Raw genomic sequence first — 15,257 nt, 5'->3', positions numbered from 1 at the left:
CATTGCTCATGCCGTTTTACGGCAGGAGATAACCGATGCCCTGACCAACCCGGAATGGGAGGGTTGGGGAATCTCAATGTTACGACTGTTTTCCTTCTTGGAGTGCAACATTTGGAGCGGAATACCGCAAGAAGTCGTGGGGGTAAAGGAGCGTGTTGATTGGTTGCTGAGTAGACCTCTACCCGAAGGAGCAATGATAACGGCACTAAGAGAGCGTTTGATGAGCGGCTGGGACCATACGCGTCTGACTGTCTTGCCAGAGGAGTACCCATCAGATGGGAAGCAACCGGGAGTGCAAATGGCAAAGTATAAGCACTGGATGGGGCTGCCCTTTTCGGGAGCCGCAGCCGTCATGTGGCCAACACATGCTAAGGTTTTCATTCCTCGTTTAGCACATCGTAAGCTAATGCAGTTTCGTTTATGTTGCTGGGCTTTGGAGGCAAACAGAGCACGAAGGGGCAAGTACCATGTCCCCAGGGGGCAGCGGTTTTGCCACTGTTGTGGTACTAATTGCCGAATTGAGGATGAAAAACACGTGTTATTGGAATGCCCAGCCTATAATGATATTCGTGCTGAAGAGGGATTCGATCATCAACAGAGCATGTTGGAGGCCATGCAATGGGAACCCGCACATCTGGCGAGGATGTTGGAACGTATGTGGGCTCACCGAAACTCAATTACCCCCTTTGGACGCTAGTCTGGGCCGATGTGCGGTGTTTTTCCTTTTCTCCGTGGCTTTTAGGCGTTGTAGTATTGCCCTTGGGCCTTCGGCTCGTATGGGTAGTCTTACAGGTATGGGGTCACGCACCCCCCAACCATGTAACACACACGCACACACAGAACAGCCTGAACCGTATTGCCACAACTGCAGCAAAGCCCTCGACACTCCGCGAATCACATGCCCACATTGGCAGGCGCTTACCGGTGCCGCAGAACGGGTCAACATTTCCTACACGATCGCGGGTTGGTTGTGAATGGATTAGCATGGATGTCCTATCGGCTGTACCGCCGTCGCACACTGAACCACGCGGACCTGTCGGATGGGGTGTTATGCAGCAGACAGTTACGCAGCCAGTGTAGCTGTATATGGACACGGTTGGCGGTTGAAATGCACCTCGTGATCCCACTTTCCACAGTCACCAGGATAGGAAATGGCATAATGCTACATTTCTTGGGCACTGAATAGAGGCGGACTAATGTGGGCACGTACCAGATGAGCGGTCCTTCGATATACCACGGCCATAACCACAACTATGCCGCCCCTTGGTTCTCGCCTTACCACGTAAACGCTGACCGACACCCGTCGCCCAGAAGCGCGCCGCGTCTTCATCTGCAGAGGCACATGCATGCTTGGTTGATTCTTGAGATGCGACCCGCGGTCTTTCGTGCTCGGAAGCCTGCACTCGCGTACCGGATATGTTGGCGATGTTGCATAGACGCTGCACCTCGGCTTCCGTGGGCAATGCGTACGATGGTCGACCCCGCCGACCAAAACTACACGTGCTCAACTGAAGACATTCCCGGTGGATGTGCAGCAGCTCTTGAGCCTGCTGCTGGCTGACGTCCTTCCGGAGCTGCTGCAACACGGCTAACGCAGGCACGGCCGTATGCGCAGCAAAAAGCTGTTCCATGCCATCAGCGACGTCCATGTCACCGACACGGCTCTGAACGACTTTTCTGTTTTATGTTTAATTAAGTTTGTGTATGTTATATTTTTCCGTGCAAGTTTGTAATTTGACTTCACCCGAACAAGGTGCTGTATGCGTTGCGCTACTGAAACCGCGCCCGTTTGCTTGCACAAAGTGCCGCTTCGCCAGACGCTTCCTCTTCCCGCGGCCGTTTCATGCGCCCAGTCTTGCAAGGTACGTTGTTTGCTTTCTGTGCTTTCAGTTACGGCAAAGGAGGCACCCCATTGTCCGGGCTGCATGCCGCGTGCGACTGTGGCCAACATGCCCTCCTGCGCACCGCGCTGACACACCGCGGCCTTTCTTCGCCAAAAAAAGACATACACTTGTACACGCGCATTTTGCGAATCGCACGCGCGCACCCGCGCGATAAAATTCGCTCCTGGCTTTGGGCCGTCTTGTACGGTCCGTTTATTCGGCACAGTACGACCGGACACAATTGTGCGAGAGGCTGCTTAACAAGTTACACGTTCTGCACAAATGCGGAGGACCCCCACGCATACATCTATTCCCCTTCGGGATGGACATGTGTCTGCCATATGGGGCATGCACTATGCATTCCGTGTGGTAAATCACGCTGCCATCTGCCGCTCAAGGGTGTTGCGCCCACCCTAGTAGTTATACACCAGGGTTCTTCACCAGGGTACCCAAAAATTTCGGCCGTGTCCGAAACCCTCTGAATAATCTTTCGGGGCCCTCCCCGAAAATTTTCCTGTCAGCCGGAGAGTGCTTTCGGGTACCCCGAAACTGTCTGAAGCGGTTTTCGGGGTAAATTTTAGCTGGATTCTATCGTTATATGCTAGGACGGCTGAGTTAACAGGTGTTTGACTTTATTTTGGAACAAAGGAGAAATATTTCAGCAAAGATTTTACCCAAAGCCAAGGAGGCGCCGCTCCTCATCCACCTCTGCGGCAATCGCCTCCACCACACCTGCCACATCATCATCCGTCATGGGTAGTCTTACAGGTATGGGGTCACGCACCCCCAACCATGTAACACACACACACACATCATCATCATCATCCGTCTCCTCAGACGGGTATACCTCATCACTTGCCACACTCTCGACCTCCTCGTTATCAGAAGGATAATAGGCCTCAGCAATTTCACTGCCCACACTGCCCTCATCATCACTCTCATCAGTCAGAACACAATCGCCCACCTTGGCAATACGGTGCAGGAGCCCATCCGGGTTCTTTGCAACATACTCCTCAGCAGCTTTAAATCACAAGGGGTTGGCATTTCATATCCACGGTTGGACCGAGTAATCCAACACGCAGAAGGAATCAATGGACGGGACAGCCAGCTGGTTATGCAGCCTGTTCTTGGTAATGCGGTGGACACTAAATCAGCCAACTGGGGAGGGGGATGGAGGGAGAAGGATTGTATGAATGTATGTAAGAGGGGATTTAACAGTTTGCCAAGGGCGGGCCGGGGGAAGTTGATAGAAGGGGGCAGGGCGCGGGGGCGAGCTGGAAGTGCAGGATTGGTGTGTTGGGGGCAGGTGGGGCATGAGGTGGCGGTAGTAATGGCAGAATAAAAAATCCCCATAAAAAGCAATTTACACAGAGAAAAAGAAGGCTTCAGTATGCACAGATAATGATCTGGTAAGAGGCAGTAGTAATTGGCTCACCATCATCCGGTCCAAATCTTCCCCGGGGTGGGGTTTTCTGAGAGCCATGGACAGTTGTCCATTTCCCGGGCGCATCCTTCTACCAGTGTACCTTACGATACCATCCTCCGCAAGCACCACCCTCACTCTGCCCACGCGGCCCACAGGAAAGCCAGTGGCATCGCAGATCTGGCGGCGAGTGGCACCCCCGTTGCCGGCGCCACGAGGCGCAACATCTCGGGGAACACTGGGTTCGCCGCCGCCGCCGATGACGACGGGGGGATTGACGACGCGGACCTGGCGGCTGCGGCTGCGGCCGCGGCTGCGGCTGCCGCGGCCGCAGCTGGCGGCACCGGCGAAGGGAAGGTGCCGGCTGGGATTGTAGGAATGCATGACATGAGTGGAGCAATAAGGGCTACGGCTCGGCACACGGAAGCCGAAGTTCAGTATTTCGAACCCATCCCCGGTGTACACGTGTGTTTGTGTGGGGGGCCGGGGGGAAGGAGGGGTTGGTGGTGGTTGGCTCCCAATCCAAACCTGCAGCAAAACACATGTCATGACCGACGTTTTGCCTCACGTCGTCGACACGCGCACCATCTCCCGCTTCTCCGTCGCGCGTAATTTGGTGTTATCCTAACCTTTCCCTCGCCCTTTGATTGTGTGGCTGTGGCTGTGGTTGTGTCTGTGGCCGTCTCCTAAACGGACGAACGAACGCACTTGGGGTGGTGGTCAGGTGTGGAGTTTCTTCACCGCGAGGGCATGTTGGGCGCCTTTCCGGAGGACGTGGCCAGCTTCCTCACTCGCGCCGAAGGACTGGACAAGACCACCATCGGGGACTACCTGGGGGAGAGGGACGAGTACTGCCTCAAGGTGAGACGGCGGGGCACAGCGGGATGGGAGAAGGAAACAGACAACGGCTCCAGGGAGGCAGCACGGGTCGGGAGGTGGTTCCACGGAGAGAAACGTTATTAGATGGACCAGGGCTCGGGACGACGCGAGAGTGTATAGGGCTGAGCTGAATGTGTTGCCTGTATTGTCTGGAAGAGTGCGGGTAGGGGGCGGTCTGCGAGTGGGAGCGCAGGTGGTGGCTTAGGGTATAAGAAATCAGAGGGTCTGCGGAAGATGTGATGTGATGTGGGTTGTGGCTGGGAAGCATGTGTGAATCACCCGAAATGAGGGTCGTGTGTGGGAGGTGCTGCGGAGACCTCGTTCTGGGGATGTGGTTAAACGTGTGTGAAATTTGCGGAATGAGTGGAATTGAGGCATTCGGACACACATAAAGCTGCGCGTCCATTGCACCCATGTCGGTGGACTTGCGGTGAGAGGAGCCGTTGGTAAACCGTTGGAGGCCCGATGGCCAAGTACAAGTACAACCTTCCACGCAACAACGCGATATCCCCGGCCCAGCAGGGAAATATTGCATCCTTCAGATGATTTGCGTTTCAGCAGTAGCAGCAGCAGGCGGAGTGGACTCCCAACCTACCATGGCACAACCAGTGCTTAGTGCACAGTCCCGCCCTCCACCTCTCTCATAAGCACTTGCCGCGACCACGTCCCACGCCTCCACCGCCTGCAGGCCGGACCCCTGTGGCGCCTCCTCCATGACCTCGTGCTTGTCGTACTGGCGGACTGCCCCTCCGGCCCAGCCTGCCAGGCGGCTCTTTCCCGCCAATGGAACCAGTTGTCCCTAGAGCTCCCGGAAGATGCAGAATTTCCGTACGAAGGTATTATGTGCGGTACGGCAGCAGTACAATCCGTACGGCAGCAGTCCGCAAAGCTTACTACCCGCCAGGCCCCCATTTTGATGCGAGGCATTCATTGCAGCTGCCATCAGCAGCAGCAATCGCCAGCTTATGTAGGTCATACACACACACACACACCGACAACCAACAACTGAAAGCTTGCAAAATCCCTCTTTATATGGCTTCCCACATTGCCGGCATCCCTCTTAGATATCCACAACACACCGGCAGTGTCCCGTGCCCTCTGTTCCGGCAAAACACGTTTTGCAGCTGCATAGCTGTGACCATCTGCACAGTGTAAGCCCTCCGGGGCACCTTGCCCTTGAACCCTATATACCGCTTTTCTATGCTGTTGAGCTGTCGTTCCATTTTTATCCCATGGGCGGTCAAATGTGGACGGCCCCTCCTGTCCGCTTTGCCTCGACGCCCCTGAGTGCCCCCGATATGCCTCTTGGCCTCCCAGGCCTCCGAGACTAATTAAGAAAACTAGCCACAGCTAGGAGGCCTTCCGCCATATCAGTACACAATCTAAACCAAAAGCTCAAAACGCCGGGACCCATATTTCTTCAGGTTTCATTACCGTACGGATGAAGAGGTACCTGCATGCAGGAAAAGGTGTCACTTGCTTCCATGGGGAGGAGGTGAGCCTGGTTACCGAAAATTTAATTTAAGGTTCCAGGCGCACATCAGGTGCACCCAAAACAATGCAATGAAGAATTCTTGCGCACTTTTCCCCAGCGATTCAAACAACGACCCTCACGATGGTTTCATGGCGTGCCCGGGCCTGGTGTGTGCCAGCAGAAGCGGCATCTGACTGAGCGGGATCAGTGCTACAAGTGCAAGGGTTATGGCCATGTTGTGAACACCCGCACGGCCCCACAGCGGGATTGAGTGGGAGCCACATGGGGGGGTGCAGAGCGGGGTTCTTTGAGGGCCTGATTCCCGAGATGGTCAGATAGAGCATTGTATGTCACGTGAACCGCTTTGAACCGTTTTGGCACCACCCATTGTGTTGGGTTGTGTGATCCCGTGCGCCACCTAGTCATCGTGTTGTGCCCGAGAGTGGCACAGGGCCCACCGTGAGGCAGGTCGTGGAGACTGTCATTCTTGCTTGTTGCGGCTGGTATGCGTGACACCCGGGACTTGCATACTTGGGACCAAGGAATTGGATGACGGCGCAACAAACGGTCCTGAACACGCGTCGAAACCCGGCTGTGGGATTGGCAGAATTGTTTGGTTGCAAACGACTTTCCCGACTTCCCCCATCGCCTCCTCCGCCTCGACCCGCTTGCTAGCAGCCAATAACAGCTGACGGTTCCACTGCGGTATCACAGCAGTCTGGGAGGTCCAAGGACTCAATCCCAGCCCACTAGCATCGCCCTACGCAAGCGCTGGATTGGGTCCAAGCAGAGCTTCTAACCCTCAGCAATGGCGTCGTTCGTGGTCTTTCCCAGCTGATCGGGTGGGGCGCCGCCCCGCCGCGCCCCCTGCTCCTCAACAAGTTCGCGGTTCACCTTCTGGAAGGCGTGGTAGACCCGGTTGAGTTCCCGATTCTCGCGCTTGAGGATCTTCTGCTCCTTGCCGGCCCTCTTGCTCCAACCGTCGCACACAAAGTCCAAATCCTTGAAAGGGCGCTCGATGATGCGGACTTCTCGGGGACCAGGAGCTCTGGGCGGGTGGTTCCAAATGCTGATTTTGAATGGGCGAGGGATGCTTCGGAAGCCGCCAGTTGCAGCTTCGCCGACAAGTAAATATCATATGCCTGGCTAATGGCTCCGGTAAGTTTTGTCTTGTCAGTCCGAGTTAGAGAGCATGGTCAAAGCTCTTTTGACTGTCCGCCTCCTGAACAGCTGTGTGGTCAACGCTTCTATGTCGGCTAACAGGCTCGCGCGACTGGTCACCTAGTTTGCGTTTATTGACGGTCATCATACAAGTGCCGCTTTATATAGCGATATCCACAATTTCTAGTCCAAACAAGACAGCCATGGTTACCGAATGCGACTCTGCTTCTGGACGCTGTAGGCTAGGCAGAAGCCGGAGCGGAAACTTTTTTTAACTTTCGGTACTGCCAATAAGAACTCGCGAAAATTATCGTTTTCGCACTCCTGCGACTCACACTAGCTCTGCACGGTCAAGCCGTACACACCAACGACCTTCAACCGAGTTCGCTCTCGGCAAAGACACAGAAGCCCTCCTTGGTTTTCTCTCCTTTCACTCAGAAACTTACAGTTTAGAAGAACGCGAGTTGCGCATGGCAGCGCCTACATTGCTTCGCATGGCAACGCGATGTTACGAGCTCACGGACGTTCTCCATGTGGGTTGATCCCAAGAGGAGGTTTTCGTGTGTTCCTGATGTCAGGCGGGGCCCCCACGAGCCCCCATGACCCCCATGTCCGGCAGCAGGCAGGGACACTGAGCTAAGGCAACACGTTATCCACTCGTGAACTAAGTTAAGTTGAGATGAGTTGTTTACTTCAGGCTTGTACGGTCCGGTTGTGTTTGATTTGATATAAGGATGAGATGTAAGGATAAAATGGGGTATTAAGGGGATACGGCACCTAGCGGTCAGCGGTCGTGTCGAGGTTCAGGCCGACCGTGTAATCAACCGTGTGACAAAACACAACACGTTGTCAGTTGTCCTAACATCCTAAAACCCCCCTCACCCAACACGCGTCTCCCCTGCCGTACCACGAACCACCACCACTTCCCTCCCGTTTCCCCTTCCTCTGAAATCACAAACAGGGGAAAGAAGAATATCGTTGGGAACTACTTCATTAATTAGTAGTTAGTAGTTCGTCCAAACCAATGTAACAAATCAAACCAACGCAAAGCGGGGACAACAGGACATAGGGCCAGCACGATAACATCACTGTCATCGTGGCGTCGACAGAGAGTCGCAAAATAACATCAACAGCACAAAACTGCCGTACGTCTCGTCCGTACCACACACACACGGACACCAGTGCATACTCAGTTCCCTGCTCGTACTCCCCGTACACCCCGAAACCAGTCAACACCGCCATTAGGCGTTGCGGTGGTGGCCGCATATACTCGCTGTAGTCTATTTCCCTCTCGCAATCCCCCCAGTATTCTTCACTACACGTCCGAGCAGTGGAAGTGGCAAGATCAGGACAACGATGCCATGCGGTTAAAACAGTTAAAACGGTTAAATGGACAGTTACTGGCAGTCTAGAGCCCTAAAAGGAGCTCTGGCGCTCTCCCTCTGGGTGCCGACGGAGGCCGTTACGAGAGAGACAGAGAAGAAACTGACGGCGGCGCCGAAGCAGCCACTGGCGGCGCGACGACGTGTACATCCTGTCGTACCTGGTCACGGGGTACATTTTCAATTGCCGTTCGGCCCTCCACATCAAGTGACCTCCCCCCTCGCTCCCGACCCAGCCGCCGCGGCCCGCAGTGTACGGCACTCGGGCGCGTGTCGGGGCCAATCTCGCCGCTGACATTCCTCACTACAGTACGACACCTTCAAGCAGCCGCCGCAGCGGCGCAGCTTGACGGGGCCACCGACGCCATTGACGCCGACGCCACCGCAGCCTGTCGATCCCAAACACCTCCCATCCTCGCCGCCAACAGCAGGAGCGTCAGCGGATGTACATGGAGAGCCGTCAGCAGCAGCAGCAGCAGTAGCATGTGATGGTGGTGGTTGTGGTGGTTGTACCGCTACAGCCGACGGCTCAACATCGGAGGTCACCGTCCCGGAGGCACCCCGCGTCGACGTCGAAGGTGACCAGCCGCATGTCGTACACATTCGTACGTACACAGGTCTATGAGGGAGACGAACCGGCCTGGGACTGGAATCCCCTCCTACCCTTCCTCCACCCTCTCCTCCCCTTATCCCGCCTGCTGCTACTGCCGTGACTCCACAACAACCGCCATCTTCACCTTCAACGATCGACTCCATCCCTAACCCCATCTCCGTCTTCCCTACCGGCTGCTCCGGAGCCGTACAGGCCGCCGTACGTCCAAACCCAACGCCTCGACATTTCCCCTCCCCCACCGGATCCGCTGTCGCCGCAACAACCCGGGTCCCGCTTTCATCGTCTGTGCTACTGCCACTGTCGCCACCTCCGTCGCTAACGGAAATCCTGCTGCCGTTACTCCTGCTACAGCCTCCACTTGTCGTGTCTCCGTCGTCCGTGCCGCTGCTGTCGTCGCTGCTGCTACTGCTACTGCTGTCGTCGACGCCGCCGAGTGCCGTACGAGCCGCCAGGCCTCGCTGTCGCCGTTGTGCTCTTGCCACACTCGCGACCAGCATTTGCCGCAAGCTGCGGCTGCCCTTGATTACTCCGGGGCTGTGAAGGTGCGGAGGGTGTGGGGGGACTCGCCGCCCGCCACCGCCACCGCCGGCAGCGGCTCCGGTACCTGCCGCCGTTGCTGCCGCTGCCGCTGCCGCTGCCGCTGCCGCTACCTCCCCCTTGGTGGCTCTGAAGCGGTTGGTCACAAAAGTCCGTGTCAGTGGGGAAGGGGGGGAGGGCCACAATATCGCATGAAGGGTACAATACAAGGAGCATCGTGAACTGCTCGTACTCAAGACCTAATCCGTAGTCGTTCTACTTCCTGGCAGTACCAGTCGCAGTAGCAGTCGCAGGCCTTACCTTCGCCCCGGCCGGGCTGGCTGACCCTCCAGCCGTACTCTGTACGACGTCCAGTCCACCCCTGGAGAACAAAATCCCTCCTGCAGCACCACAAATTAAACACACACAACAACATAATTAACAAAGTGGACCACAAGACGGGGGGGGGTGTTCGTATGCGGCTGCTGTTGCTGCTGCTGTTGCTGCTGCTGCTGCTGCTGATGATGATGATGATGACGACGCAAGTAACCCACGCGCAACTGCATACAGCATACACTTCCATACCGTACAGTGCCCAAAGCCGCAGCCCGCCGAGGGACTCCCAAGCGGGGGCGAAAGAGCGGGAGAGGGGGCGTTACAAAGAAGTAGAAGAAAACAACCCAATGCAACACGAATATCCCCAAACACGCAGTAAAAAGAAGAGGAAATGGGGGTGCAGTAGCTAGGTTCAAGTGACAAGAAATGAACCACCTCAGGGAGCTCAGTACCAGCAGTGTTTTACAATCCACAAGGACTACACTCCTCAGTAACAACCACACACACATGCGGACAGAGTAACGGAACGACACGACATCCTCTCATTTATAAAAGCCAATCCCCGGCTGTACGGCGCCCACCTGTAATTGACGTGCGGTCACTTGTACGGCATGGAAGTGTCGTGATGCCGTACGACGGTTGACCTGGGCGAGGAGGGAAGAAGTCAGGCGGCGAAGGTGGGGGTGAGGGAGTTCGTGGGAGGGAGTCAGCGTTTTGACATCGTACAGGCGTACACACACATACATACACATGCGTCTCCCTCCAATCCCCCCGCTCCCGGCGGCCACTGGCGGGTTCGTTTCCCGTTTTATTAAAACCCCCTAAACCCCAAAACCATCCTGCCTCTAGTAGCCCCTCCGCCCACTCCCCAGCCATCAACCGAAGTTTTAAAATACCTTGCTATTCTCCATCTACTCACATACGTACATACAAACGTACCGCGTCTCCATCCAGTTGGTGGTACTCCAGCTCCACCACCCCCACCGCCCCCCGGCTGTTGTGGGGCCCCAGCACCGACCCACGGGACACCAGTACGCGAGCACCCTCAAGAGCGGCGGATAAGCTACTGCAGCCACAGCCGGAGGCGGTGGCGGCGCCGCCGCTGGCACCATTGTTGGTGCCGTACGTCGCGTGCGCGCTTCCGCCTCCGCCGCTGCTGTACAACAGTTCATGGTATGCCGCCAGTGCTTTTCGTTTGACCAGCGAGACTGCGAAACCCCGAGTATTCTACGCGTATGTGCCGCGGTGGGGGGGTTTGGGACGGGAGGAAATATGTTTGAGTTTTTTGGCGGGGCGGGGTGTACGGCATATGAATGCCCTGTAGGAGTGTTGTGGTGGATGGTGGTAGGTGTGGGGAGAAGGCGACTCGCCCCAAACACACCTGAATGGTACAGCCAGGACCAATTATGACAGTGGCTGGAGGCTGTACGGCACCCAAGTACGGCTGCAGTAACTCCAATTGAGCCGCCGACGCGGCAGCAGCACTGGGAGAAGCGGGTGGTGGTGGCGGCGGCGGCGGTGTCGTACTTCCCCCTTCCGGCGGCGGCGCAGCCAGCAGTTCGGCATGGGCCTTATGTGTAGTTTACCCGGACAGAGGATACGGCACGAGGGAATGGAGGGGGGCGGTCGCGGGGGCCGGTGGGGAGGGGGGGTTTTGGTTGGGTACGAGTATGGGTTTGGGTAGGGGAGGGGGGAGGGGGAAAGAGGGGGGAGGGGGGAGGATGCGGCCTTTGGAAATCCGTTGTTGGTGGTGTGGATGTAATGGTGGGGGGCCCTCCTGAGCAAGACGTGAACGGCATGGCACATACAAACATACACACCTACACACACATATACACACATACACACACATACACACACATACACACACATACACACACATACACACACATGCACACACATGCACACACATACACACACATATACACATATACACACATATACACACATACACACACGCATAAGTGGGTCGATTTCAACATTCATTCACATCACCCACATCGCTCACACACACCAGCCACTAAAAGAGAGCGATATGGATCTCCCCCTGCCCAAACACACACACATACACACATACATACGCACACATCTCCCTCCCCCGGTATTGGCCCCATCCCCACCGACACCATCACCGGTATCCCTCCTCCTAAACGCCTCCTCGCCTCCCGCGAGCACATTATACATACGAACGGAGTATCATGTACGACGCACATACACACAGGCGGCTGGCAGAGATGAAGGCCTGACTTCTGTTCCCGGCCGACCCGGGTTCAAATCCACCTGCCGACCTCTCGGGTGATTGAGGAGTGTTGAAATGGGAGGTGGCCCCCCATCTTGTGGACGGTGTAGGACGTGATAACATCAACTTGCGAGCTGACCAGGAACTAAGTTGAGGCGCCGTTGATCCGCTAGATTTGGTTGGATGCTGGTGGTGAGTTGCTGAACCCAACGAATACATTCTGAAGTCGGATGGGGTGAACGGATTAGGGTGCCCCTCTCGCAAGGGAGAGCAGGGAACTGCCTCGGAAAAGGGGGCCGCTGGTGAAGCTATACCACCCTGTAACAACATACACACAGCCCCCCCCCCGCACCCTCACCTCCCTCCCCCCTCCCCCGCACCTGTAGAAGTGCTCGAGGACTGGGCGGTGCTAGCCGGGGGTAGTCCGCCAGAGGCACCATCACCTCCACCCCACCTAGGTCCTGTAAGCGAGGGAAGGGAGAGGGGGGGAAAGACGAACCACGAACGAGTGCAGCTGCTGCCAGGGCAAAAGTGTACCAGACGTAGAACTGACCAAAAGGCGTTCTTGAAGTGCGGCGACCTCGGGATGACGTAGTGAAGACGATGTCAGAAAACTACCTACCTAGCCGCCAAGACTAAAATAAGCGCAGAAGAAAAGCAATAATGCCAGGTGTAGAGGCGTCGGAAAAGTAGTAGAAAAACTGCTGACGTGAAGCTGGAATAAAGTTTGCCGCCGGCCTGGCGGCGGCATTGACGAGGTTTAGCCAAGAACTGGCTGATAAGCTGGTAATAAGAAGCTGGTGATATGCAAGTGCTCCTCCCAACCCCCCAAAAATCGCGCGACCGACCCGACTATCCTAGTCCGGCTAGCCGACCGACGCAACGCGATATACCGACAAAGCTCAAACCTCCCTTTTGGACTCACCTGGCCAGGCAGCAGAAGCAGCGGGCAAAGGCACATGCGAGGCAGAGGGGTGACAAGGTAGTGAGCAGCGAACGATAAAGACAAGACCGCATGCGAATGCCGCTGAAAGGGAGTACTAAGCTGGCTGACCGGGGAAGCTGGGAACAAGAAGCCCTAGAGAACCTCTGTGAAAGCGGAAGAAAACGCAGGGATTAAAAAGATGTATAAATGCAAAGACGGCGCAGGACGACACAGAAGGTGTCGTACGAGATGACGGAATTGACAACGGGATGGCGCATTGGACGGCGTGTACGCCGGCAGGAACGCAAAGAAGGTAGAAATGGAGAACTGGGGTGGAAAGAACGCAAAAGAAAGGCCAAAGGGAGGAGATGGAGTTGGTAGGAAGAGAAGCGCATGTGGGGGGAGGGGAGGGGAGAGGAGGGAGGGAGGGGGAGGGGGAGGGGAAGGGGGACGGGGAGGAAGGGAATAAAGTTAGATTCAGATTCCACCACACCCAGCGCGGCATCGCCCTTCCGCACTCCCGCCCCCGCTTCACTATTGGCGTGAGCTCTGCCCAAAGCTTGCCGTACCTTTAAAGCTGCACACGTCACCCCCACTGTAAGACTTCCCGCTTCTCCCCCGCTCCTTTTCCTCCCCCCTCTCCCCCCCTCTAACCCGACCCCAAAAGCCCAGTACGACGTTGGAGAAACCGGACTCAAAACCTCTCTTGTTTCATCATCAGGTCGTTAAAAAACCGTGCGGTTTTCTCCTAACTAACAACCGCCCGCAACGAAACCCACACAACCACTCACTCACCTTGGGCACCACATCGTCTCCCGCCCCACACCTCGTCACCTCACACCCACCCAGCAGCTCCACCACACCCCCGGCCGCCACCTGCACGCCAGCCGTAGCACCGCCCACCACTCGTACATTACGACAAATTAGGTGGCCGCCGTTGTCTACCTGGAGGTTGTGGTTAGCGGTTGGCAGTCAACGTGGTGGTGCTTGATACGAACGGTTGGGTCTTTGAATTTGAAAACTAAAATTCAAGACAGGAAAAAGAACATGTGACCGCGTGATGCATGTGTGTGTGTGTGTGTGTGTGTGCCCCTGCACCCGTGTTTTGGATGGGGTATTGGGGGGAGTTGGGGGTTAACGTGTACGAATAACCGCTCAAACCGTCACCGTACAACTACAGCAATGAAGGGAAAAATTGGAAGGTAAGGGGGAAAAGGGGAGGTGTGATGGGTTATGACGGAAGTCATGAGTCCTACTTTGCATCGCACATACATACGAACATACACACCTGCAGGCCCCCCATGGTAAACTGTACGACCACGTCCACCAACGTCGTACGGCCGCGGAGCACCTGTGATACGACAAAACAAAAATGTTTATGTAGTCGGGGGGTTGTGGAGTGGGTGTCGGGGTAAGCGCGGGGGAAAGCAGTCCCCTACCTTCGTCACCTGCTACGCCTGCGTCCCTTGGGTCTGGAAACCCGAATTGTGTATTTTGTCGTACATGACCGTTTCCCGCCTACCCCCGCCTATGTCCATGTTTTCCACTACACCCCGAATCCGACCGGGGGGTAAATACACACACACGCCTGTGTCTGTGTGTGTGCTGAGCACTTGCCACCAATCTTGTCTTGGGCTCGTACACCCCTAGGGGTGTACGACAGCCTCTCCCTACCTCCACGTCTACCTCCAGCTCCACATACATGACATACATCCCCCTCCCCCCCTCACACACACACATACACCCCAATTCCACCTCACCGGGCCCAGTCGTACAAATCTGTCGTGTAAAAACACACGCCCGTACACACGCACACACTCACCCGCAAGGCTCCCTCGTAACCCCCCAGCTGCAGCAAAGTCAGGTTCTCAAACACAACACCACCAGCAGATTCGAGGGCGCTGCTTCCAGCGGCTGTAGCAGCTGTAGCTGTAGCTGTAGCGGTGGCAGCGGCAGCGCTGCCGCCACCCGCCCCACCCAGCGGCGGCGGCGGCGGCGGCGGCGGCCCGGCGGCGCACTCCACAAAGACGTCATCCTCCTCGTTATTGTGGATTACGACGTCACTAGGCTGCAGTACAGTATGTACGGCGAAAGGTACCGCACGTGCTCACGACATAATATCAGGACAAAAACCGGAAACAAGAACGTGAAAAGCTTTAGCATCCTAACCAAAGCTCACAAATACCTAAACTACTAATTGACTTCAGACTCGTGACGCGGCACCCGCTGCGCTGCGAGCTCCGCTTGTGTGGCTCAATACTCCAGCAACCACGATCACTCCATCCCTGTCCCATCGTCAACTAAATTCCACTGGTCACGTCGTACTCCTCTCGTTGGTACGACAAAACCTGCCGTACTCTCCCAACCAGCCAGCCTTCCGGTCCATTGGGAACACCACCCGCATCCCTCCTCAACCTAAAAAAAAC

The 15,257-nt window shown here is 56.1% G+C and overlaps 2 protein-coding genes across 2 annotated transcripts in view; one reads left to right on the top strand and one right to left on the bottom strand.

The window, feature by feature from the left end:
• Nucleotides 1–3,284: 3,284 nt before the first annotated feature.
• Nucleotides 3,285–5,516, top strand: VOLCADRAFT_88774 (uncharacterized protein; the record flags this gene model as incomplete). Its single annotated transcript, XM_002948513.1, has 5 exons — nt 3,285–3,292; nt 3,465–3,663; nt 4,078–4,167; nt 4,874–5,033; nt 5,503–5,516. 5 exons carry the CDS (start codon nt 3,285–3,287, stop codon nt 5,514–5,516), a joined length of 471 nt encoding a protein of 156 aa, XP_002948559.1.
• A 938-nt stretch (nt 5,517–6,454) lies between these two features.
• Nucleotides 6,455–15,257, bottom strand: part of VOLCADRAFT_103892 (uncharacterized protein) — a gene marked incomplete at both ends in the record, with an annotated part of 9,970 nt that continues 1,167 nt past the window's right edge. Inside the window, 11 exons of the mRNA XM_002948381.1 lie at nt 6,455–6,705; nt 8,508–8,616; nt 9,298–9,349; nt 9,653–9,732; nt 10,249–10,311; nt 10,607–10,894; nt 11,049–11,237; nt 12,287–12,367; nt 13,627–13,776; nt 14,120–14,182; nt 14,654–14,899. Coding sequence (XP_002948427.1) covers nt 6,455–6,705; nt 8,508–8,616; nt 9,298–9,349; nt 9,653–9,732; nt 10,249–10,311; nt 10,607–10,894; nt 11,049–11,237; nt 12,287–12,367; nt 13,627–13,776; nt 14,120–14,182; nt 14,654–14,899 — 1,572 coding nt within the window. The remainder of the gene's footprint in view (nt 6,706–8,507; nt 8,617–9,297; nt 9,350–9,652; nt 9,733–10,248; nt 10,312–10,606; nt 10,895–11,048; nt 11,238–12,286; nt 12,368–13,626; nt 13,777–14,119; nt 14,183–14,653; nt 14,900–15,257) is intronic.

This window comes from Volvox carteri (assembly GCF_000143455.1).
Source record: "Volvox carteri f. nagariensis unplaced genomic scaffold VOLCAscaffold_10, whole genome shotgun sequence".
NCBI lineage: Eukaryota > Viridiplantae > Chlorophyta > Chlorophyceae > Chlamydomonadales > Volvocaceae > Volvox > Volvox carteri.
Note: the sequence above shows the minus strand (reverse complement) of the source record. Positions and strands in the feature narration are given on the sequence as shown.